Genomic DNA, 26,234 nt, shown 5'->3' with positions numbered 1-26,234 from the left:
AACGTACACAAAATTAAGGCATTGAATATTAAAATAACATTGCTGACCTTAGGATAAATAGTATAAACTTTAATATATTTGTGAACTTTTATGAGACTACTGTCAGTAAAACCCTTCTGGTCACAAAGTCCAGAACTTTGTTAATAATGCCCTGAAAATAAAAACTTTAAAAGGTAGTAAACAGTTTTCTTATTTTGCTCCTAAACTTTGAAAGCCACCACAGCCTTGTTCAGAATTTAGACACACTTGATCATTTTAAGTCTACAAACTCATCTCTTTAACCAAGCATACACATAATTCAATGCAAAAACAATTTAATGACGCAATAATTAACTCAATCAGAATCAAGATTAACTATTTTTCTGTTTATCTTTTACACTGAGTGTGAATGTGTGAGCTTCACCTTCCAATGTCTTATCCTTGGACAACCATATATTTTTATATGCACCCCCAGGAACACCTTTAATTGAAATATTGAAAAACCCAAACACAAGCATGAAAACATTGTGTATTATAAGGACAAAAGTGATCTATGAGGACAAACGGTTTAACACAAACACAAGCCTGAAAACATTGTGTATTATAAGGACAAAAGTGAACCATGAGGACAAACGGTTTAACACAAACACAAGCCTGAAAACATTGTGTATTATAAGGACAAAAGTGATCTATCAGGACAAATGGTTTAACACAAACACAAGCCTGAAAACATTGTGTATTATAAGGACAAAAGTGATCTATCAGGACAAATGGTTTAACACAAACACAAGCCTGAAAACATTGTGTATTATAAGGACAAAAGTGAACCATGAGGACAAACGGTTTAACACAAACACAAGCCTGAAAACATTGTGTATTATAAGGACAAAAGTGATCTATGAGGACAAATGGTTTAACACAAACACAAGCCTGAAAACATTGTGTATTATAAGGACAAAAGTGAACTAGGAGGACAGACGGTTTAACAAAGTGAAAACAACATTCTCAGGTCTGTTGTAACTGCAAACACAAGCCTTATCCAGGGACTGCAAGTCACTGCGACTGGTGCAAATTAATGACATTTATTAAAATAATAATACATCAAAATATTTTGATTTTAAATGGGCAAAACTTATTTCAAATCAGTTTGTTTTCCTACATATATATATAAAATGCAAGAACATATAACAGTACACCAAGTATGGTAACAAGTAGCAAAGTTTAATGTGTACTTTACTTTTTCAAATAAAAAAATAAAAAATAACCAAAAATGCCTTGAGGTACCATTTACCTTTGATGAACCTAAAATTAACAAAGCAATGAACTTTAAAATTAACAATGTATAACCTTGCTCATACATATAAAACCAAAATTACCACCATCAGAACACTAAATGTTTTGTGCCTGTCTCTTTCTCTTCTCTGTCAGACCCCTATTTCTTACGAAGTCTCTAATATTTTGTAAAGACCGATTAGCCAATGCAGGATGCTCAGCATTCTTGCACTGCTGACAATCAATTTTAGTAGCAAGTTTTCCCTGTGTAATATGTTTTTTAAAGTGTCTCATTACTGCTGTGATTTCAGTTGGAGACCATTGCTGTTTTTGTTTCCTTCTGGCATTCTTCTTTTCAGCAGGATTTACAGGAACGACTACAAAAGAGAAAAACAGATTCCTACGATAAACACATTGCCTAGATCTCATCTTTTATTCTTCCAACCAGTCTAATAATTATCTTTAGTCTAGCCAAGTGGTTCCCAAACATGAGGTGACAATAGGGGGTAGGCGAATAAAATGCTAGTTAATTTTACTCTAAAATAACATTAAAATCAGTACTGTCAGTATTTACTCTATTTTGCAATGAAATGATAGTTCTAATGAAAACCACAGCAGAACTACAACACGCATATGTGTTTCAAGAACAATTATGCAGCTAATATTTAAAAGTTTTATTTAGTTTTACCATCATTGCATTTTTCTCTATTTAACATTTTTCTTTAAAACATTAATTATTTTTTATTTGTTTTTTAAAAAGGTAAACAAAAATGCAAATATTGTCCCTTAATGGTAAAGGTGTGACTGCAGTTGAAGTGGAAGAGAGGGGGTAGCCCTTCAGGCTAAAAGTTTGGGAACCACTGGTCTAGCCCATAGATATATATATATATATATATATATATAAAACTAGATGCCGCCTTCAAGGGCTCCAGGCACGTAGATTGTTATAAGCTTTATAAATTATTGCATTTTATGTCGTGTTTGCTAACGTTCCTGTTTAGCAGTTTAAAAAAACATCAACCAAAAATATTTAAAAGGGTTTTTACCACTATTTTTATTAGCTTGTGTATGAATTTTTTTAACATTAAAGATAACCATAATCATATAAAAATCATTTGCTTTAACTCTACGGCAGATGTAGACCATTATACACAGACATAGCTACCCCTGCAGACTCATTCAGCAGCTCTGTGCACAGACCTGCTTGGCGTGGTTTCCAGAACGCTGTAACATTACATAATACAATTCTATTCTCAACACTATAACCTTACATTTTTATTTTAAATCTTTATTATGCTTAAGACAGCTGGCAATTTTTTTTAACCTTTAAACCACAGAAGAAAAATACACTGCAAAAGTTTAAAAGTAGCGTAGTTTAGTGGGATGTCATGGACTTTGACTGTTCTAATATGAATAATGGCGTATAGCGGCTCATAGAAGCAGATACTAAAGTGGCTCGATCTACACGATTGTCTAATAAAGTGTTCATTGTGCATTTTTGTTGGTGTTTTTACCAGCTTGTTCATTCTCTTCCCTACTGCTGGACGACTTCTTCTTTTTACTTTTTTGGTAAAAAGCTTAAAAACAAAACAGAAACACATGAACATCTAATTTAAATCAATCAGGCAAATGCAAAAAGTCATCCAGACCAAAATCTAGATTATATACAGTGCTCAGCGTAAATGAGTACACTCCCTTTGAAAAGTAACATTTTAAACAATATTTCAATGAACACAGAACAATTGTCCGAAATGTTGACAAGACTAAGCTTAATATAACATCTGTTCAACTTATAACATGAAAGTATGGTTAATAATTTAAGTGAACATACAGATTTTTCAGTTTAACTCAAATCATGGTAATGCAAAAATGAGTACACCCGACTGAAAGTGTTTGAAGCAAAGCAAAATTTTAGACTACAAATGTCTAATTTAACAAGAATTCAAACACAGGTGAGTCTAATTATTCATTACACAGGTGTCCAGCAGGCAGTTGACTATAAAAAGGTGTTAGGCTACATCCCATTCCATGCTGTAAGCAATGGCACCACATGGAAGAGTATTTCCCATGACACAATATGGCGTACACTGCACAGGAATGCCATGCATGGGTGCCATCCATGAAAGAAACCTCTCCTAAAGGCCAGGCACCCTTGGTTGTCATGAAAATGACAATGATCCTAAACACACATCTAAGGCCAATGGTGGATTCTGAAGAAAAACAGGGTAAAAGTGATTCAGTGGCCAAGTATGTCTCCTGATCTGAATCCAATCAAACACCTAATTCTGAAGAGAAAAGCTGAGCATCACTCTCCATCCAGCATCCAATTTCTAAAAGAGGTAATTCTTGAAAATTTGAAAAAGATGGATGTCGCAAAATGCTGTCAGCTTGTCCATTCCATGCCTAGAAGTCTTGCTGCTGTCATTAACAATCATGGAGGCCATACAAAGTACCAGATATAGTCTACTTGTTGTGGGGTGTATTCAATTTTGCATCACCCTAATTTAAGTTAAATTATTATTTTTACTTTCATGTTATAAGTTAAAAAGATGCTATATTAAACTTAGTCTTGTAAACATTTTGGACAATTGTTTTGTGTTAATTGAGATTAAATGTTACTAATTAAAGAGGGTGTACTAATTTATGCTGAGCACTGTATGCCACTGATTTTTAGATTCGACTAGCATTTATATATCCTTAAAATGGATTAGTTAAAAACTTTCCGTCTTGTCTTACCTGCAGCTGTGCTTTCTAAGGCAGGGTCATCATCTGTGAAAGGGATAATAAAATACTATAACATACAGAAGGTACTGCTTGGTCTACATGAACTGAATCAAACCTTGCTAAACATGCTAGTCAAATAAGATAAATGTCCATACCATCTGAGGTGCCTGGAAGATCCTCGACAGGTCGCCTAACTCGCTTTAGTGCTGTGGTATGAATAATATAGTTTACTAGTAAGGTTTTGGTGTCACATGTTTATTTATATACAAGCATAAACTAGAGTAAAAACCATGATGACTAGATCTCATCTCACTATTCTTTCAACTAGTCTAATAATTATCTTTGGTCTAGTCTTGTTAGAATGATTGCTAGTCTTGACTAAAGTGCTGAGTGGCTGTTTTGGCCTGCTTGTGTTTATTAGGGAAGCAAATATAAAGGTAAGATTTTACAATTTTTGTAAAGGAGTTTAAATATGATCTACATGACTGTCTAATAAAGTGTTCATTGTGCATTTTTGTTGGTGTTTTTTACCAGCTTGTTCATGCTCTTTCCTATTGCTGGACTTCTTCTTTTTACTTTTTTGGTAAACAGCTTAAAAAAAACAGAAACACATGTATATCTAATTTACATCAATCAAGCAAATGCAAAAAGTCATCCGGACCAAAATCTAGATTATATATGTCACTGAATTTTAAATGCGACTAGCATTTATATATCCTTAAAATGGATTAGGTAAAAACTTCTGTCTTGTCTTACCTGCAGATGTGCTTTCCAAGGCAGGGTCATCATCTGTGAAAGGGATAAAAAAAATACTGTAACATACAGAAGGTACTGCTTGGTCTACATGAACTTAATCAAACCTTGCTAAACATGCTAGTCAAATGAGATAAATGCCCACACCATCTGAGGTGCCTGGAAGATCCTCGGCAGGTCCCTAACTGGTTTTATTGCTGTGGTATGAATAATATAGTTTACTAACGATACCCTCAGGAATACCAAAATTTCGAAAAACATGATTAAAGAGGGCCTCAGGTGCCTCAAGGATGGTAGGAAGTTTGGGCAGAGGAATTGATTTGCATCCTTTGGAGAATCGGTCCACAACGACTAAAATGCAGGAGTCTTCTGGGGGTGTTGGTGATGGCGCAGACAGAGCAATCCTTGACATACCGTGATACATCCTGAGAGAGGGAAGGCCACCAGTACCGATGACTGAGGAGCACGAGTGTACGCCTGCTACCTGGATGTCCAGAGCCCGGAGCACAGTGCGCTGAGTCCAGAAGTTCAGTACGTAGGTGTTGAGGCCTTCGGGGGTCTCCGGCAGAGTGGGATGGTGTAAGTTTTTCTGGTTAATCTGTTCATTGATATCCCAGATGATGGGACTCAAACAACACGGTGGGAGGTAATATGGGTTCAGGTAAGGTGTCTTCAGAGGAGGCACTATGGATGCGAGAGAGGATATCAGCTTTGACATTCTTATTACCAGGTCAGTAGGAAACAATCAAATTAAAGCGGGTGAAGAAGAGGTCCCAACGTGCCTGTCGGGGGTTTAGTCTTTTGGCTTCTCAAAGATATTCCAGATTGCGATGGCCCTTGATAACTCCAAACTGGTGCTTAGCTCTCTCCAGCCAGTGCCTCCACTCTTCGAGAGGAGTTTAATGGCGAGCATTTCTCTGTATGTCATAGTTCTGCTCCGCCGGAGACAACTTCCTGGAGAAGTAAGCACATGGGTGAAGTATAGGAGGATTCCCCTGCTGCTGATATAGGACAGCTCCAACTACGGTGGAGAACGTGTCAACTTCAACAAAGAAAGGGCGATCTGGGTTAGGGTGGATCAGGACTGGTGCAGATTGGAAAGATTCTTTGAGGAGATCAAATGCTGAGATGGTTTCTGGAGACATGGTTAGCGTCTTGGGACAACCCTTTAATGCAGAGGTAAGGGAGGACTGATTAGACTATAGTTATTATTGAATCTTCTGTAGAAGTTGGCAAAACCCAGGAAACATTGTAGATCTTTCACAGAAGAAGGTGAGGGCCAGTCCTGGATCGTCTCTACCTTACGTTGATCCATCTGTAATCCTTGTTGATTGAGTATATAACCCAGTAATTGGACGCTGGTGGTGTGGAACTCGCATTTCTCCAGTTTTAGATATAGTTGATGTCCAGGTAGCACGTTAATGGCGCAGTCCCATGGCCGGTGAGGTGGTAACTTTGTAGCTATCTGCTTACTGAACACATCCTGGAATGCCCAGTAGTCGGTGGGTATCTCCGTTTGGTGTTAAACTGAAGGACTCTTCACAGATGTGTAATAGACGGGGTAGAATGTTTCAGCAGAGTTGAAGACAGAATATTTTAAAAATTTCTGGATGGAAATAAGACAGGATTGGAAGCAATCATTTCCCCAACTGAGGACCTCACCGGTGCACCAGTTAAATGTGGGTTGGTGTTAAATAATCCAAGAGCATCCCAGGATGACGTCAGCAGTGGATTCATCCACCATCAAAAAGGAGATCTCCTCTTTATGTAACATCAAAACATCCAGTCTGAAGAGTCATGTTGGGATGCGACCCTGGCCCAGCGGTTTCCCTTGTATTGTTTGTACCTTGAGTTTCTGCTGACAAAGCTTACGTATGTTCAATTCTTGAAGGAGTTGTGTGGAAATGAAGTTGGCCACTGAACCGGAATCGATGAGGCCTTGCACGGAGACACAGACACAGTAGGTTAACAGATGTACAGTGGTACGATTGAGAGTTTCAACTCTAGGGAGTATTTGAATGGAACTTACTGCCGGGTGCAAAGGTCGAATGGGGCATTCACGGATGAGGTGTTTGTCTCCACTGCAGTAAAGGCAGAGCTTGAGCTGGATGCGATGGAAGCATTCAGTGGCAGACAGGTGAGTAGAGTCGATCTGCATAAGTTCCAGTGCTGGAGGAATCTGGAGGGGAGCTGAGGCGGATGATTAGCAATGGTAAAGGATTCGACACAGGCTGTAAGACGCTGAGACACTCTTGATAGTTTTCTGGATCAGATTTTCCAATCCCATATTGTCGTTGTAAACCACTATTTGTTGACGTATCTGAGGACTGAGACCATGACAAGAGGCGGTGATCCGAGTTGACTCATTCCATAATATTCTCATTCCAGATATCCATGAAGAATATCTTCGGGTACCAAAGGAGGGTTTATTGGAGGTGAGGGTAAAAGTGACAGACAGACTACCTGAACCAACTCCGCGAAAGGACTCGGAGGAATCCTGCATCGTTGGTCTGGTCTTCTGTCACACACACCATCTGACTGTCTGTCTCTCCGTGTGTAAGTTTGACAAAGTTTATTAAAACACAGATGTAATCAAATGGATAATGGTAAGCAGTATGAAACAGTTCTTCAGATGGTGACTTAGCTGTAGCTTATAGTGTCTCTGTGGTTGTAGTGGTTGTAAGTGGTGAGGATCCGAAGATGAAGAGAAAGAATGGAACGAGGGACAGATGGCGGCGAGGGAATGACAGGTAAGTCCTGAAGGTAAGTTGAGAGGTTTAGTCGTATCATCACTGACAAGACCAGACAAAGGAGTGGCAGTGAGTGAGCTGAATATAAAGTGTAAGGGTGATGAGGTCCAGGTGACGATAATTAAAACTCAGGGAAGTGAGAATTAGTGGGTGGAGTGAATGAGGATGCTGGTGATGGAGATGCAGTCCTGACACTTTGAAGGATAAAGTACATTCATAACAACAAGTGCAATAAACATGAAACACGATAACTATGCTAAAAATAACAAGGTAAAAAATACAGAGCAGCCTTGTGAGAGAAATGGCCCTGTTTCACTTGGTATGTCTGTATTCTGTGGATAGTGCTGTTCAAAATATCTGTTTCATTTCATAGTGACATTTGCTATTTCCAATCTCACTGCAAATCAAACAGAAGGGCTTTGTGCTAAATTTGGGCAAAATAAACACATACTTTTCTGTCCAGTCTTCTTTAAAAACTCTATTTTCTCCGTCAACTTTTCTTTTTTAGAAACTAGCATCCTCAACCATCTGAATGCTCACACCATAAGGAAGTGGCGGTTCCGCTCTCATTACGTCAATGGTCAGTATGTCACAGGCTTACTGGGTGTCATGGCTACAGCTTCACACAGGAAATTTTTTAATAACTCGTTTTATTTTTGGACCAGGAATACTCTTATTAAATCTAAAAAGAAAACTAAACTAGACAAATTGTTTAATATGCGTTTTTAACGTAGCAAAAAAACACATTTAATTCATCATACTGTATAGAAATTAATGCACTTGAAATATGAAGTGCACGCAGGTCCGGAACAAGTTCACTTCGGGTCCGGACTTGAGTCTAGACTTTGAGATCCCCCACGATTGTCTAATAAAGTGTTTATTGTGCATTTTTGTTGGTGTTTTTTTAACAGCTTGTTCATGCCCTTCCCTATTGCTGGACTTCTTTTAACTTTTTTGGTAAACAGCTTAAAAACAAAACAGAAACACCTAATTTAAATCAATCGAGCAAATGCAAAAAGTCTTCCAGACCAAAATCTAGATTACATATGCCACTGATTTTTAGATTCGACTAGCATTTATATATCCTTAAAATGGATAAGTTAAAAACTTCTGTCTTGTCTTACCTGCAGCTGTGTTTTCCAAGGCAGGGTCATCATCTGTGAAAGGGATAAAAAAATACTGTAACATACAGAAGGTACTGCTTGGTCTACATGAACTGAATCAAACCTTGCTAAACATGCTAGTCAAATAAGATAAATGTCCATACCATCTGAGGTGCCTGGAAGATCCTCGACAGGTCCCCTAAATCGCTTTAGTGCTGTGGTATGAATAAAGTTTACTAGTAAGGTGTTGGTGTCACATGTTTATTTATATACAAGCATAAACTAGAGTAAAAACCATGATGATGACTAGATCTCATCTCACTATTCTTTCAACTAGTCTAATAATTATCTTTGGTCTAGTCTTGTTAGAATGATTGCTAGTCTTGACTAAAGTGCTGAGTGGCTGTTTTGGCCTGCGTGTGTTTATTAGAAAAGCTAGTATAAAGGTAAGATTTTACAATTTTTGTAAAGGAGTTTAAATATGATCTACATGACTGTCTAATAAAGTGTTCATTGTGCATTTTTGTTGGTGTTTTTTACCAGCTTGTTCATGCTCTTTCCTATTGCTGGACTTCTTCTTCTTTTTACTTTTTTGGTAAACAGCTTAAAAAAAAACAGAAACACATGTACATCTAATTTGTGATCTCTTATTTTTCATTAAATGTATAACTATATACAGTCTTGTTAAATACTAATAAAACAGATTTAAAATAAAAACTTCCGTCTTGTCTTACCTGCAGCTGTGCTTTCTAAGGCAGGGTCATCATCTGTGAAAGGGATAATAAAATACTATAACATACAGAAGGCCCTTCTTGGTCTACATGAACTGAATCAAACCTTGCTAAACATGCTAGTCAAATAAGATAAATGTCCATACCATCTGAGGTGCCTGGAAGATCCTCGACAGGTCGCCTAACTCGCTTTAGTGCTGTGGTATGAATAATATAGTTTACTAGTAAGGTTTTGGTGTCACATGTTTATTTATATTCAAGCATAAGCTAGAGTAAACACCATGATGACTAGATCTCATCTCACTATTCTTTCAACTAGTCTAATAATTATCTTTGGTCTAGTCTTGTTAGAATGATTGCTAGTCTTGACTAAAGTGCTGAGTGGCTGTTTTGGCCTGCTTGTGTTTATTGGGGAAGCAAGTATGTAGGTAAGATTTTAAAATTTTTGTAAAGGAGTTTAAATATGATCTACACGACTGTCTAATAAAGTGTTCATTGTGCATTTTTGTTGGTGTTTTTTACCAGCTTGTTCATGCTCTTCCCTATCGCTGGACTTCTTCTTCTTTTTACTTTTTTGGTAAACAGCTTAAAAAAAAACAGAAACACATTTATATCTAATTTACATCAATCAAGCAAATGCAAAAAGTCATCCAGACCAAAATCTAGATTACATATGCCACTGATTTTTAGATTCGAATAGCATTTATATATCCTTAAAATGGATTAGTTAAAAACTTCTGTCTTGTCTTACCTGCAGCTGTGCTTTCTAAGGCAGGGTCATCATCTGTGAAAGGGATAAAAAATTACTGTAACATACAAAAGGCTCTGCTTGGTCTACATGAACTGAATCAAACCTTGCTAAACATGCTAGTCAAATGAGATAAAAGCCCACACCATCTGAGGTGCCTGGAAGATCCTCGGCAGGTCCCTAACTCGCCTTAGTGCTGTGGTATGAATAATATAGTTTACAAGTAAGGTTTTGGTGTCCCATGTTTATTTATATACAAGCATAAGCTAGAGTAAACACCATGATGATGACTAGATCTCATCTCACTATTCTTTCAACTAGTCTTATAATTATCTTTGATCTAGTCTTGTTAGAATAATTGCTAGTCTTGACTAAAGTGTTGAGTGGCTGTTTTGGCCTGCTTTTTAATAGGGAAGTAGGGTTTTACCATCCAAAGTTTTTACCATTCTTGTAAGATTAATGTTTAATCTGATCAGGTATATACTGCAGAGCTGCAATTTTGGAGGTGAACTGACCCAATTGTCTAGTCATCACAATTTGGCCCTTGTCAAACTCACTCTTTATACTTAGTAATTTTTCACAATTTTAACACATCAACTTTCTGGACAAAATGTTTACTTCCTGACAAATATATCCCACCCATTAATAGGTGCCATGGAGAAGAGAAAATCAGTGTTATTCACTTTACCTGTCAGGGGTCATATTGTTATGACTGATCAGTGTACATAGTGTTGCATCATATGGTAAACTGTACTTTAATAATTTGCCATTGTATATTAATGCACTTACCAATTTCACTTTGTGTTAGCTGATCTGCCTCCTCAGCATCACTGTCATCACTTGAATCAGTTAAGTCTAGGGTTTCTAACAAAAACAAACAATTTGAGTCTTAAGTATAGCAAATGTTAGGAGCAAATAAAAGTATCAAATAATTCTGAAACTATTACTTTGGTTAATATATATTGTCTGTATGTACCTTAGCATATACACTTGATAACCTTTACAATAAAATATACTATAAACCATGCAGCAAAAATCACAAAAATCAAATTTTAACTTTAATAGACTTACCTTCAATGTCAATTTCTTCAAGTGATTTGCCTTGAAGACTTGTAAGAGAACCTTTTTCCATGGCAAGAAGAAGTTTAGAAATTTTTGCCAGCTGGGTTGTAGCCTCTGGAAGCCTGTAATATTCCCTGTGGACACGTATATCATGGCCCAAGAAGTCTGCCACTTGATCCAACTCATGGTTTTTTAAGTTCAGGACCTGTGATAATGTTGCTACATGCTTGCGCAGCTGTGTTGACCGGAGGAGCTCAGGGTTCTGGGCACCACACTCTTCTGCGTAAATCCGTAGACTGTCTTGACCTCGATATGAAGTCAAACATCTGGGTCTTGCAAAAAGAAATGTATTGTCTTGTGGAACTCCACACTCTTGTCTTTTGCTTATCAGAAGTGTTAAAGCATCGACCATGTCTGGTGATAGCAAAATTGCTACTTTACGCCCCCTTTTCCCCCTAATTTCTACTCTACTGAAATGTGAGCAAAGTTTCTGCTCAAATGCTGTAAGGCCAACAGCAACATCTTTGTGAAGAGGAGTTGTGTCCCTCTCCAGGAAACATTTTAATTGCATCCTTGCAACTTCTCCTACACGTCGTCGATTGAACAGAATAATTTTGGCAAGAGTCGATCTGCACAGTTCTCCATAGACTTTTGTTGAAGCAGTCTTCTTCAAGTTGTCAGTAGCTAAATCAGCGACTGTTTCGAGATGTTGATGAAGACGCTGAACATCTTCTGTAAACGGAAGGGTGGATGGTTTATTAAAATGACCTTCATGTAAAGTGGTTAAAGCACCATGAGACACAAGTTCCGACCATTTCGAATTAACCAACTTTTTGAAAGTCTGAGTTGACTTAATCCTTGCATCATCTTCAGCCATTAACGCTCTACAGTGTATGATGTCACATAACTTGTTCAAAGAGTGACCAAGCTTAAGAGCAAGGCTTGGAGTCTGGTAAGTGTGTTTTGCTGCATCATACCCAGATACTCTTTTGACAGCCTGTATAATCATCTCAAAATTTGCAGGCTTAACAGCATCCTCAATCGTATGCAATGAGAATTGCTTTCTCAGGACCAACAAAAGTCTTCCAACCTCTCTTAGCTTCTGCCGAATGTAATCATGTTTAGACGGATCTTGGCCATGTTTATTGAAAAATGATTGTGCCAGCTGTAGGATGGTGAAATCACTCCGCACAGCAGCAGAGATGTCATCATCTTTCATTGGTGTTAGGAGTTTCCAAACACTCTGTGACATTTGCTGACAGAGAACTGAATCAGACATTGTCGCTAAAGCCAGTACCTTATTTCTTCCTGGTTGTTCCTGATCCCCTGACTTAGAAGGACAGTTCCGTACATGTCTCCACAATTCTCTGCGTAGGAACATTGCATGGCAATACATGCAATTCACATAATCATTTGGATTGTAATTTTTCTTCGGTTTACGTTTGAGTTTTAACTGCCCCGATCCACTGGCTAAAACACTTGCATTATGTTCATAATTTCCTTTATTTCTTAGTTTGTCCAGCAGTTTCTTACGTTCCTTGGAATGCTTCGGCAAGGCCAGAGCCCTAGCAACATCCATATTTGTGTTTTCATGAATTTTTAGGTGTCTTGTGAATTTCGATTGGGGCTTTCCACAAATATAACAGTAATTCTTATGTCCTGAAGTGGATATTTCAGAGGATGGTACTGATGGACCTTCCCCACATTCTGTGGTATCCTCAGACCCTGTATTATCAATCCCTGTTTTGTTGGGTACCTGCTCGCCTTTCCTGCATGACTTTTTCAGTTGTGCTGTGCAGACTGCATCTTCAGGTAGGGAATCTTTTACTAAGACGCTTTCTTGGCAGTCTATGTTGGAGAGTGGTTTAGGGCACTCTAGTTCTAAAGACACCATGTCCGACTCCGAATCCTCTGAAAAACTACTGGGAACATAGTCCTTATCTGAGTCCTCCTTAAATAATTCTTCTTCAGAATTCTATAATAGAAAACAAATATTTATTAAATTAAAATATAGATATTACATACTTTTAAAAAGTATTATTAGTGAACTATTATTTTAAAGATTATTTGATAAAATTCACTTACTGGTTCAAATGAGTCAAGGTAAGGCATCACATTCTTGTTGTAGCAAGATTTATGCCAGAAACATGAGCAAACTAGACAGAATAGTAAATACAAGTTTAGATCCTGAGATTTGCTCTAAATTAGATCGTATCTACCAAAAGGGTTGGGAAATTAATAAATCAATAGAGATTGGTAACACATTACTGTACACATTAGAGTATCTTAGTTAAAACATGATACTTACTCTTACACTTTACACCAATCCATTTTAATGCAGAATACGGCCCACTACAGCTGGCACAATTATCCAAGCTTGACACGGTTGAAAGAATGATGTCATGTTTGCAAATCTGTTGAAAAAAATAATAACAATAACAAAATCTATTAAAAAATTGAATTAAAATGAATCTGATTAACCCATCTAAAGTGAAGTAAACTTCAAAAAGATGTTAAAAGTTTAACTAAAAGGTTTGGGGTTTAAATTAATTAAATATCATAACCAATGTAGGTTTTATCAGTAAATTATAAGTAAATATAACATCCAGTCTGACTGTAGTAAACTAAACCTCGATCTTCAACCAACCCCCACAACATGACATTTACAGTAAATATAAGGACATAAAACACCACACATATTCCAATCTGGCTGTAGTAACCCAAACCTGGATCTTCACCCAACCCCCACAACATGACATCAACAGTAAATATGAGGACATAAGACACATCACATATTCCAATCTGGCTGTAGTAACCCAAACCTGTATCTTCACCCAACCCCCACAACATGACATCAACAGTAAATATGAGGACATAAGACACATTACATATTCCAATCTGGCTGTAGTAACCCAAACCTGTATCTTCACCCAACCCCCACAACATGACATCAACAGTAAATATGAGGACATAAGACACATTACATATTCCAATCTGGCTGTAGTAACCCAAACCTGTATCTTCACCCAACCCCCACAACATGACATCAACAGTAAATATGAGGACATAAGACACATTACATATTCCAATCTGGCTGAAGTAACCCAAACTGTATCTTCACCCAACCCCCACAACATGACATTAAGAGTAAATATGAGGACATAAAACACATTACATATTCCAATCTGGCTGTAGTAACCCAAACCTGTATCTTCACCCTACCCCCACAACATGACAACTACAGTAAATATGAGGACATAAAACACCACACATATTCCAATCTGGCTGTAGTAACCCAAACCTGGATCTTCACCCATACCCCACAACATGACATGAAGAGTAAATATGAGGACATAAAACACCACACATATTCCAATCTGGCTGTAGTAACCCAAACCTGTATCTTCACCCTACACCCACAACATGACATCTACAGTAAATATGAGGACATAAGACACATTACATATTCCAATCTGGCTGAAGTAACCCAAACCTGGATCTTCACCCTACCCCCACAACATGACATCAACAGTAAATATGAGGACATAAGACACATTACATATTCCAATCTGGCTGTAGTAACCCAAACCTGTATCTTCACCCAACCCCCACAACATGACATCAAGAGTAAATATGAGGACATAAAACACCACACATATTCCAATCTGGCTGTAGTAACCCAAACCTGTATCTTCACCCTACACCCACAACATGACATCTACAGTAAATATGAGGACATAAGACACATTACATATTCCAATCTGGCTGAAGTAACCCAAACCTGTATCTTCACCCAACCCCCACAACATGACATCAACAGTAAATATGAGGACATAAGACACATTACATATTCCAATCTGGCTGAAGTAACCCAAACTGTATCTTCACCCAACCCCCACAACATGACATGAAGAGTAAATATGAGGACATAAAACACCACACATATTCCAATCTGGCTGTAGTAACCCAAACCTGTATCTTCACCCAACCCCCACAACATGACATCAACAGTAAATATGAGGACATAAAACACCACACATATTCCAATCTGTAGTAACCCAAACCTGGATCTTCACCCAACCCCACAACATGACATCAACAGTAAATATGAGGACATAAAACACCACACATATTCCAATCTGGCTGTAGTAACCCAAACCTGTATCTTCACCCTACCCCCACAACATGACATCAACAGTAAATATGAGGACATAAGACACATTACATATTCCAATCTGGCTGTAGTAACCCAAACCTGTATCTTCACCCAACCCCCACAACATGACATCAACAGTAAATGTGAGGACATAAAACACCACACATATTCCAATCTGGCTGTAGTAACCCAAACCTGGATCTTCACCCAACCCCCACAACATGACATCAACAGTAAATATGAGGACATAAGACACATCACATATTCCAATCTGGCTGTAGTAACCCAAACCTGTATCTTCACCCAACCCCCACAACATGACATCAAGAGTAAATATGAGGACATAAAACACCACACATATTCCAATCTGGCTGTAGTAACCCAAACCTGTATCTTCACCCTACACACACAACATGACATCTACAGTAAATATGAGGACATAAGACACATTACATATTCCAATCTGGCTGAAGTAACCCAAACCTGTATCTTCACCCAACCCCCACAACATGACATCAACAGTAAATATGAGGACATAAGACACATTACATATTCCAATCTGGCTGTAGTAACCCAAACCTGTATCTTCACCCAACCCCCACAACATGACATCAAGAGTAAATATGAGGACATAAAACACCACACATATTCCAATCTGGCTGTAGTAACCCAAACCTGTATCTTCACCCTACACCCACAACATGACATCTACAGTAAATATGAGGACATAAGACACATTACATATTCCAATCTGGCTGAAGTAACCCAAACCTGTATCTTCACCCAACCCCCACAACATGACATCAAGAGTAAATATGAGGACATAAAACACCACACATATTCCAATCTGGCTGTAGTAACCCAAACCTGTATCTTCACCCTACACCCACAACATGACATCTACAGTAAATATGAGGACATAAGACACATTACATATTCCAATCTGGCTGAAGTAACCCAAACCTGTATCTTCACCCAACCCCCACAACATGACATCAACAGTAAATATGAGGACATAAGACACATTACATATTCCAATCTGGCTGAAGTAACCCAAACTGTATCTTCACCCAACCCCCACAACATGACATGAAGAGTAAATATGAGGACATAAAACACCACACATATTCCAATCTGGCTGTAGTAACCCAAACCTGTATCTTCACCCAACCCCCACAACATGACATCAACAGTAAATATGAGGACATAAAACACCACACATATTCCAATCTGTAGTAACCCAAACCTGGATCTTCACCCAACCCCACAACATGACATCAACAGTAAATATGAGGACATAAAACACCACACATATTCCAATCTGGCTGTAGTAACCCAAACCTGTATCTTCACCCAACCCCCACAACATGACATTTACAGTAAATATGAGGACATAAGACACATTACATATTCCAATCTGGCTGTAGTAACCCAAACCTGTATCTTCACCCAACCCCCACAACATGACATCAACAGTAAATATGAGGACATAAAACACCACACATATTCCAATCTGGCTGTAGTAACCCAAACCTGGATCTTCACCCAACCCCCACAACATGACATCAACAGTAAATATGAGGACATAAGACACATTACATATTCCAATCTGGCTGTAGTAACCCAAACCTGTATCTTCACCCAACCCCCACAACATGACATCAACAGTAAATATGAGGACATAAGACACATTACATATTCCAATCTGGCTGTAGTAACCCAAACCTGTATCTTCACCCAACCCCCACAACATGACATCAACAGTAAATATGAGGACATAAGACACATTACATATTCCAATCTGGCTGTAGTAACCCAAACCTGTATCTTCACCCAACCCCCACAACATGACATCAACAGTAAATATGAGGACATAAGACACATTACATATTCCAATCTGGCTGAAGTAACCCAAACTGTATCTTCACCCAACCCCCACAACATGACATTAAGAGTAAATATGAGGACATAAAACACCACACATATTCCAATCTGGCTGTAGTAACCCAAACCTGTATCTTCACCCTACCCCCACAACATGACAACTACAGTAAATATGAGGACATAAAACACCACACATATTCCAATCTGGCTGTAGTAACCCAAACCTGGATCTTCACCCAACCCCCACAACATGACATGAAGAGTAAATATGAGGACATAAAACACCACACATATTCCAATCTGGCTGTAGTAACCCAAACCTGTATCTTCACCCTACACCCACAACATGACATCTACAGTAAATATGAGGACATAAGACACATTACATATTCCAATCTGGCTGAAGTAACCCAAACCTGGATCTTCACCCTACCCCCACAACATGACATCAACAGTAAATATGAGGACATAAGACACATTACATATTCCAATCTGGCTGTAGTAACCCAAACCTGTATCTTCACCCAACCCCCACAACATGACATCAAGAGTAAATATGAGGACATAAAACACCACACATATTCCAATCTGGCTGTAGTAACCCAAACCTGTATCTTCACCCTACACCCACAACATGACATCTACAGTAAATATGAGGACATAAGACACATTACATATTCCAATCTGGCTGAAGTAACCCAAACCTGTATCTTCACCCAACCCCCACAACATGACATCAACAGTAAATATGAGGACATAAGACACATTACATATTCCAATCTGGCTGAAGTAACCCAAACTGTATCTTCACCCAACCCCCACAACATGACATGAAGAGTAAATATGAGGACATAAAACACCACACATATTCCAATCTGGCTGTAGTAACCCAAACCTGTATCTTCACCCAACCCCCACAACATGACATCAACAGTAAATATGAGGACATAAAACACCACACATATTCCAATCTGTAGTAACCCAAACCTGGATCTTCACCCAACCCCACAACATGACATCAACAGTAAATATGAGGACATAAAACACCACACATATTCCAATCTGGCTGTAGTAACCCAAACCTGTATCTTCACCCTACCCCCACAACATGACATGAAGAGTAAATATGAGAACATAAAACACCACACATATTCCAATCTGGCTGAAGTAACCCAAACTGTATCTTCACCCAACCCCCACAACATGACATGAAGAGTAAATATGAGAACATAAAACACCACACATATTCCAATCTGGCTGTAGTAACCCAAACCTGTATCTTCACCCAACCCCCACAACATGACATCAACAGTAAATATGAGGACATAAAACACCACACATATTCCAATCTGTAGTAACCCAAACCTGGATCTTCACCCTACCCCCACAACATGACAACTACAGTAAATATGAGGACATAAGACACATTACATATTCCAATCTGGCTGTAGTAACCCAAACCTGGATCTTCACCCTACCCCCACAACATGACATCAACAGTAAATATGAGGACATAAGACACATTACATATTCCAATCTGGCTGTAGTAACCCAAACCTGTATCTTCACCCAACCCCCACAACATGACATCAACAGTAAATATGAGGACATAAAACACCACACATATTCCAATCTGGCTGAAGTAACCCAAACCTGGATCTTCACCCAACCCCCAAAACATGACATCAACAGTAAATATGAGGACATAAAACACCACACATATTCCAATCTGGCTGTAGTAACCCAAACCTGTATCTTCACCCTACCCCCACAACATGACATCAACAGTAAATATGAGGACATAAAACACCACACATATTCCAATCTGGCTGTAGTAACCCAAACCTGGATCTTCACCCAACCCCCAAAACATGACATCAACAGTAAATATGAGGACATAAAACACCACACATATTCCAATCTGGCTGTAGTAACCCAAACCTGGATCTTCACCCAACCCCACAACATGACATCAACAGTAAATATGAGGACATAAAACACCACACATATTCCAATCTGGCTGTAGTAACCCAAACCTGGATCTTCACCCTACCCCCACAACATGACATCAACAGTAAATATGAGGACATAAAACACCACACATATTCCAATCTGGCTGTAGTAACCCAAACCTGGATCTTCACCCAACCCCCAAAACATGACATCAACAGTAAATATGAGGACATAAAACACCACACATATTCCAATCTGGCTGTAGTAACCCAAACCTGGATCTTCACCCAACCCCACAACATGACAACTACAGTAAATATGAGGACATAAAACACCACACATATTCCAATCTGGCTGTAGTAACCCAAACCTGTATCTTCACCCAACCCCCACAACATGACATGAAGAGTAAATATGAGGACATAAAACACCACACATATTCCAATCTGGCTGTAGTAACCCAAACCTGTATCTTCACCCAACCCCCACAACATGACATCAACAGTAAATATGAGGACATAAGACACATTACATATTCCAATCTGGCTGTAGTAACCCAAACCTGTATCTTCACCCAACCCCCACAACATGACATCAACAGTAAATATGAGGACATAAGACACATTACATATTCCAATCTGGCTGTAGTAACCCAAACCTGTATCTTCACCCAACCCCCACAACATGACATCAACAGTAAATATGAGGACATAAGACACATTACATATTCCAATCTGGCTGTAGTAACCCAAACCTGGATCTCTACCCAATGATTCATTTTTCATAAACACTCACCGGCTGTGATGTTTTACGCCCATCTCCACGGACGAATGAGGCAGGTTCTTCAGTCTCTGAAGTTACCTGTTCAGATTAACAAACAAAGTAATAACAAATTGAATTCTCAACATGATTGATAAACCATTTTAACAGAAACCTGTGTGTTTGAATGAGAATATATAGATTAAATGATTCACTTTTCATAAACACTCACCGGCTGTGATGTTTTACGCCCATCTCCACGGACGAATGAGTCAGGTTCTTTAGTCTCTGAAGTTACCTTTGTAGATTAACAACGAAGTATTAACAAATTAAGTTCTCAACACGATTGATAAACCATTTAACAGAAACCTGTGTGTTTGAATGAGAATATATAGATTAAATGATTCACTTTTCATAAACACTCACCGGCTGTGATGTTTTACGCCCATCTCCACGGACGAATGAGTCAGGTTCTTCAGTCTCTGAAGTTACCTTTGTAGATTAACAACGAAGTATTAACAAATTAAGTTCTCAACACGATTGATAAACCATTTTAACAGAAACCTGTGTGTTTGAATGAGAATATATAGATTAAATGATTCACTTTTCATAAACACTCACCGGCTGTGATGTTTTACGCCCATCTCCACGGACGAATGAGTCAGGTTCTTTAGTCTCCGAAGTTACCTGTGCAGATTAACAAACAAAGTATTAACAAATTAAATTCTCAACATGATTGATAAACCATTTTAACAGAAACCTGTGTGTTTGAATGATAATATATAGATTAAATGATTCACTTTTCATAAACACTCACCGGCTGTGATGTTTTACGCCCATCTCCACGGACAAATGAGGCAGGTTCTTCAGTCTCAGAAGTTACCTTTGTAGATTAACAACGAAGTATTAACAAATTAAATTCTCAACACGATTGATAAACCATTTAACAGAAACCTGTGTGTTTGAATGAGAATATATAGATTAAATGATTCACTTTTCATAAACACTCACCGGCTGTGATGTTTTACGCCCATCTCCACGGACGAATGAGGCAGGTTCTTCAGTCTCTGAAGTTACCTTTGTAGATTAACAACGAAGTATTAACAAATTAAGTTCTCAACACGATTGATAAACCATTTTAACAGAAACCTGTGTGTTTGAATGAGAATATATAGATTAAATGATTCACTTTTCATAAACACTCACCGGCTGTGATGTTTTACGCCCATCTCCACGGACGAATGAGTCAGGTTCTTCAGTCTCTGAAGTTACCTTTGTAGATTAACAAACAAAGTAATAACAAATTAAATTCTCAACATGATTGATAAACCATTTTAACAGAAACCTGTGTGTTTGAATGAGAATATATAGATTAAATGATTCACTTTTCATAAACACTCACCGGCTGTGATGTTTTACGCCCATCTCCACGGACGAATGAGGCAGGTTCTTCAGTCTCTGAAGTTACCTTTGTAGATTAACAACGAAGTATTAACAAATTAAGTTCTCAACACGATTGATAAACCATTTTAACAGAAACCTGTGTGTTTGAATGAGAATATATAGATTAAATGATTCACTTTTCATAAACACTCACCGGCTGTGATGTTTTACGCCCATCTCCACGGATGAATGAGTCAGGTTCTTTAGTCTCTGAAGTTACCTGTTCAGATTAACAAACAAAGTAACAACAAATTAAATTTTCAACATTATTGATAAACCATTTTAACAGAAACCTGTGTGTTTGAATGAGAATATATAGATTAAATGATTCACTTTTCATAAACACTCACCGGCTGTAATGTTTTACGCCCATCTCCACGGACGAATGAGTCAGGTTCTTCAGTCTCAGAAGTTACCTTTGTAGATTAACAACGAAGTATTAACAAATTAAATTCTCAACACGATTGATAAACCATTTAACAGAAACCTGTGTGTTTGAATGAGAATATATAGATTAAATGATTCACTTTTCATAAACACTCACCGGCTGTGATGTTTTACGCCCATCTCCACGGACGAATGAGTCAGGTTCTTTAGTCTCCGAAGTTACCTGTGCAGATTAACAAACAAAGTATTAACAAATTAAATTCTCAACACTATTGATAAACCATTTAACAGAAACCTGTGTGTTTGAATGAGAATATATAGATTAAATGATTCACTTTTCATAAACACTCACCGGCTGTGATGTTTTACGCCCATCTCCACGGACGAATGAGTCAGGTTCTTCAGTCTCTAAAGTTACCTTTGTAGATTAACAACGAAGTATTAACAAATTAAGTTCTCAACACGATTGATAAACCATTTTAACAGAAACCTGTGTGTTTGAATGAGAATATATAGATTAAATGATTCACTTTTCATAAACACTCACCGGCTGTGATGTTTTACGCCCATCTCCACGGACGAATGAGTCAGGTTCTTCAGTCTCTGAAGTTACCTTTGTAGATTAACAAACAAAGTAATACAAATTAAATTCTCAACATGATTGATAAACCATTTTAACAGAAACCTGTGTGTTTGAATGAGAATATATAGATTAAATGATTCACTTTTCATAAACACTCACCGGCTGTGATGTTTTACGCCCATCTCCACGGACGAATGAGTCAGGTTCTTCAGTCTCTGAAGTTACCTTTGTAGATTAACAACGAAGTATTAACAAATTAAGTTCTCAACACGATTGATAAACCATTTTAACAGAAACCTGTGTGTTTGAATGAGAATATATAGATTAAATGATTCACTTTTCATAAACACTCACCGGCTGTGATGTTTTACGCCCATCTCCACAGATGAATGAGTCAGGTTCTTTAGTCTCTGAAGTTACCTGTTCAGATTAACAAACAAAGTAATAACAAATTAAATTCTCAACATGATTGATAAACCATTTTAACAGAAACCTGTGTGTTTGAATGAGAATATATAGATTAAATGATTCACTTTTCCTAAACACTCACCGGCTGTAATGTTTTACGCCCATCTCCACGGACGAATGAGTCAGGTTCTTCAGTCTCAGAAGTAACCTTTGTAGATTAACAACGAAGTATTAACAAATTAAATTCTCAACACGATTGATAAACCATTTAACAGAAACCTGTGTGTTTGAATGAGAATATATAGATTAAATGATTCACTTTTCATAAACACTCACCGGCTGTGATGTTTTACGCCCATCTCCACGGACGAATGAGTCAGGTTCTTTAGTCTCCGAAGTTACCTGTGCAGATTAACAAACAAAGTATTAACAAATTAAATTCTCAACTTGAATTGATAAACCATTTTAACAGAAACCTGTGTGTTTGAATGAGAATATATAGATTAAATGATTCACTTTTCATAAACACTCACCGGCTGTGATGTTTTACGCCCATCTCCACGGACGAATGAGGCAGGTTCTTCAGTCTCTGAAGTTACCTTTGTAGATTAACAACGAAGTATTAACAAATTAAGTTCTCAACACGATTGATAAACCATTTTAACAGAAACCTGTGTGTGATTCACTTTTCATAAACACTCACCGGCTGTGATGTTTTATGCCCATCTCCACGGACGAATGAGGCAGGTTCTTCAGTCTCCGAAGTTACCTGTGTAGATTAACAACAAAGTATACTAAAGTATCACAAATTTACAACATGATTAAAGCTTATGTTCGAATAATTGTTTAGAGCAAAATAACATTGAAGAAATAACTGTTATCTATACCTGGTGTCTCCATGGCCATTCAGAATCTCCATAGTTATAACAGATTTCTTCCCCAGGACTAATGTCCTTTCTAGCAAATAAACACAAATGGGGCTTTTTGTCCACTGTGATAATTTTCAATTTGCTGTTGGGGTTCACGTGATCATCATTCACAAGACGTCCTAAAGATCCATCTTCTTTGGCAGCATCAACCCTGAAACATTCAAAAAACATAATGCTACTATAACTTAAGTTATAATAACAGATTCAATTACACACCACATAAATGCAAGTCAGTAGTTTTCTATAACTGTTGCTATTACTTGCAGTAATACAGTTTGACTTATAACAGTATATTCATAAGACATTGTACATTAAATAAAACCATATACATACCATAATTGTTTTCCATTAAAACGGAATTCAAATAAAAACACTTCGAGTGAACTGTCATATAATTTGAGTCTTCTTTCATATTCCTCTTTTTTTATGACCTCTCCTCGGTATTCAAGGAGAAAATCTCCTCTATGAAAGTGAGAAGTGGTGAACACTCCCCGACCTAACAAAGAATTAGTCTGATTAGTCACAGAAAAGTTTTAACTAAAGATTTAGAGCATGGTTGAAAATCCATGACTTAACCATAGGTCTGTGTTACTTACTGTACCTTTGAATGAATTGATATATTTTGCTACAAATCCAGCATTGTCTTTACACATTGATGCATAATATACTGCCTCCTCTTCTGGTTTTTTTTTACATCTCCTGGGCCTTATTCCTGCCATTTTCTACAAAGGTCCAGAAAAGCAAGTCATTTTTTTTGTGATTTATTGTTTTATACCTTAAGAACATAATTAATAACCCATAGTGATCTATAGGCTCAAACTAAGTAAAATTACAACATTAAAGTAATCATACAGTTATAAACATAAACATAACATTTCTTGAGGGCAATTTTTGAAGGGGACACAAATAATACAGCCAAATTTTACATATAAAGGACATGTAATGTTACACAGAAGAAAACCTTACTACTATTATTAGTGTAGCATGAAGACTGTACCATATGCTCATTATTTCTCTTTGGTTCAATGAAAAAACTGACTAAATGGACCAACATTTTCTTCTTTTAAACTATTTAACTTATTTACTGGAATATTTTTGAAGTTGTTTACAACCAAGTCACCAAAATAAGATAAAAACACACTGAACAAAACCCATCACACAACAGTAAATCTATTAGCCTTATTACAGTTCACATATGCTTATCACAATGATAGTTGTAGTTGGTATGGGTGACTTGGTATACGTTACTGTAAACAAGCTACCAGACAATCTAGGTAAATTTATAATCACTAAAAAGCTTACTCACGGAAAAAATCATCAGTTAACATATTTTTTTTGTTGATATAACTAATTACACAGCATCGTCAGTATTAAACACAAACTAATCACTTCGATGTTTTTGAATAAAATAGCCTGGAACTCCTCTCAACCACTGTCTATAGAATAATGTGATCTTGAACGACAATAACTTAAATCGTTATAAACTAAAACAGATTTTAACATAAAGAGTAGCTTTATGCTTATCATTAAACTTACCTTACAGCGATGAGTGATATCGTCGTCGTCTGACATCCACGGAGAAAATTCATCGGTCAGATGGGAGAAAAGGGTTCAGTGTGCAGTGCTTTTTATATATAACTTTGTAAATGTAACATATGGCTATTATTTTATACTTGGATTATATATTTTCCAATACCGTCGTTGTCGTAGATCAGTGTTTACATCGCTTGAGGTTGACAAATTCCGACATTATGAAGACTTCTGGCGGTCAGCCAATCAGAAGCCGCGATTTCATACACACGTATTAATAATCAATGAGGAGGCGCAGTACCAAGTCCGGCCTACAGAGGCGCACTTCCGATACACACGTCATACACAAATTCAGGTTTATGTGAATTATAAAGACATGTGGAGAAAATTTGGATTTCAGCTCCACCTAGCTGTTGGAGGACTTCTACATTGCCCGAATTATGAGGACACAGGCCATGTCCTTGTAATCCAAAATGTCCTTATAATGTGGCGTGTATTCATATGAAATGTCCTCATAAATCACAAAGACCAACACACACACACACACACACACACACAGGTTTCCATGTTTTGTGGGGACATTCCATAGACGTAATGCATTTTATACTGTACAAACTGTATATTCTATTCCCCTAACCTACCCCATTCCCTAACCCCAACCATCACATAAACCATTCTACTACTTCACATTTTCAAGATACATCATTCTGTTTGATTTATAAGCTTGTTTCCTCATGGGGACATCAAAATGTCCCTACGAGGTCACAAAAATACTGGTATTCCTATCTTTGTGGGGTCCCCACAACGTGATAATTACCAGGTACACACACACACACACATAAAATGAAATACAGTTGAAATATAATTTGAGCTCAAAATTGATAGATCTGAGTGGCCCATCGTCAATCTGCGTGGGCAAGTGCCACCCTGACCATTATATAGCCTTGCCACTGTATCAGACAGAACAAAAACAGTCACTTTGTGCATTTAAAGGTAAATATATGAGTGTGATGCATTTTGAGAGTAAAAATAAGTGACTGGATCTATGAGGATTTTTATGTTTTTGTTAATAAATTTGTG

The 26,234-nt window shown here is 37.6% G+C and overlaps 1 protein-coding gene and 2 long non-coding RNA genes across 5 annotated transcripts in view; all 3 read right to left on the bottom strand.

Moving 5' to 3' along the window:
• LOC135787811 (uncharacterized) overlaps positions 1 to 26,234 on the bottom strand; it is a 36,235-nt gene that overhangs the window by 5,419 nt on the left and 4,582 nt on the right. The gene's annotated exons all lie outside the window — the stretch shown is intronic.
• LOC135731867 (uncharacterized) lies at positions 226 to 23,601 on the bottom strand. The gene is made up of 36 exons (XM_073813221.1): positions 23,557 to 23,601; positions 23,399 to 23,464; positions 23,229 to 23,294; positions 23,032 to 23,097; positions 22,838 to 22,903; positions 22,642 to 22,707; positions 22,447 to 22,512; positions 22,252 to 22,317; positions 22,057 to 22,122; positions 21,862 to 21,927; positions 21,472 to 21,537; positions 21,277 to 21,342; positions 21,081 to 21,146; positions 20,886 to 20,951; positions 20,692 to 20,757; positions 20,496 to 20,561; positions 20,301 to 20,366; positions 20,107 to 20,172; positions 19,911 to 19,976; positions 13,431 to 13,536; positions 13,208 to 13,278; positions 11,132 to 13,097; positions 10,850 to 10,924; positions 10,064 to 10,096; positions 9,835 to 9,897; positions 9,459 to 9,509; positions 9,316 to 9,348; positions 9,122 to 9,184; positions 8,746 to 8,796; positions 8,603 to 8,635; positions 4,732 to 4,764; positions 4,507 to 4,566; positions 4,131 to 4,181; positions 3,988 to 4,020; positions 2,766 to 2,828; positions 226 to 1,628 (listed from the first exon to the last, which is right to left on the bottom strand). The coding sequence occupies exons 1-36, from the start codon at positions 23,599 to 23,601 to the stop codon at positions 1,369 to 1,371; spliced, it is 4,278 nt and encodes a 1,425-aa protein (XP_073669322.1). The 3' UTR covers positions 226 to 1,368.
• On the bottom strand, positions 23,677 to 25,663 carry LOC141281444 (uncharacterized). Its single transcript, XR_012335791.1, has 3 exons — positions 24,226 to 25,663; positions 23,958 to 24,120; positions 23,677 to 23,775 (listed from the first exon to the last, which is right to left on the bottom strand). It is a non-coding gene; the product is annotated as an uncharacterized lncRNA (long non-coding RNA).

The sequence above is a fragment of the Paramisgurnus dabryanus genome, chromosome 22 (assembly GCF_030506205.2).
Source record: "Paramisgurnus dabryanus chromosome 22, PD_genome_1.1, whole genome shotgun sequence".
Lineage (NCBI taxonomy): Eukaryota > Metazoa > Chordata > Actinopteri > Cypriniformes > Cobitidae > Paramisgurnus > Paramisgurnus dabryanus.
Note: the sequence above shows the minus strand (reverse complement) of the source record. Positions and strands in the feature narration are given on the sequence as shown.

Excerpts from the sequence above, each read along its gene's own strand:
- LOC135731867 (XM_073813221.1), bottom strand. The coding sequence starts at position 23,601 with ATGGCCATGGAGACACCAGGTATAGATAACAGTTATTTCTTCAAT. Across the intron at positions 21,928-22,056 it reads GGCGTAAAACATCACAGCCG|GTAACTTCGGAGACTAAAGA; the intron begins GTGAGTGTTTAT and ends TAATCTGCACAG. Across the intron at positions 20,173-20,300 it reads GGCGTAAAACATCACAGCCG|GTAACTTCAGAGACTAAAGA; the intron begins GTGAGTGTTTAT and ends TAATCTACAAAG.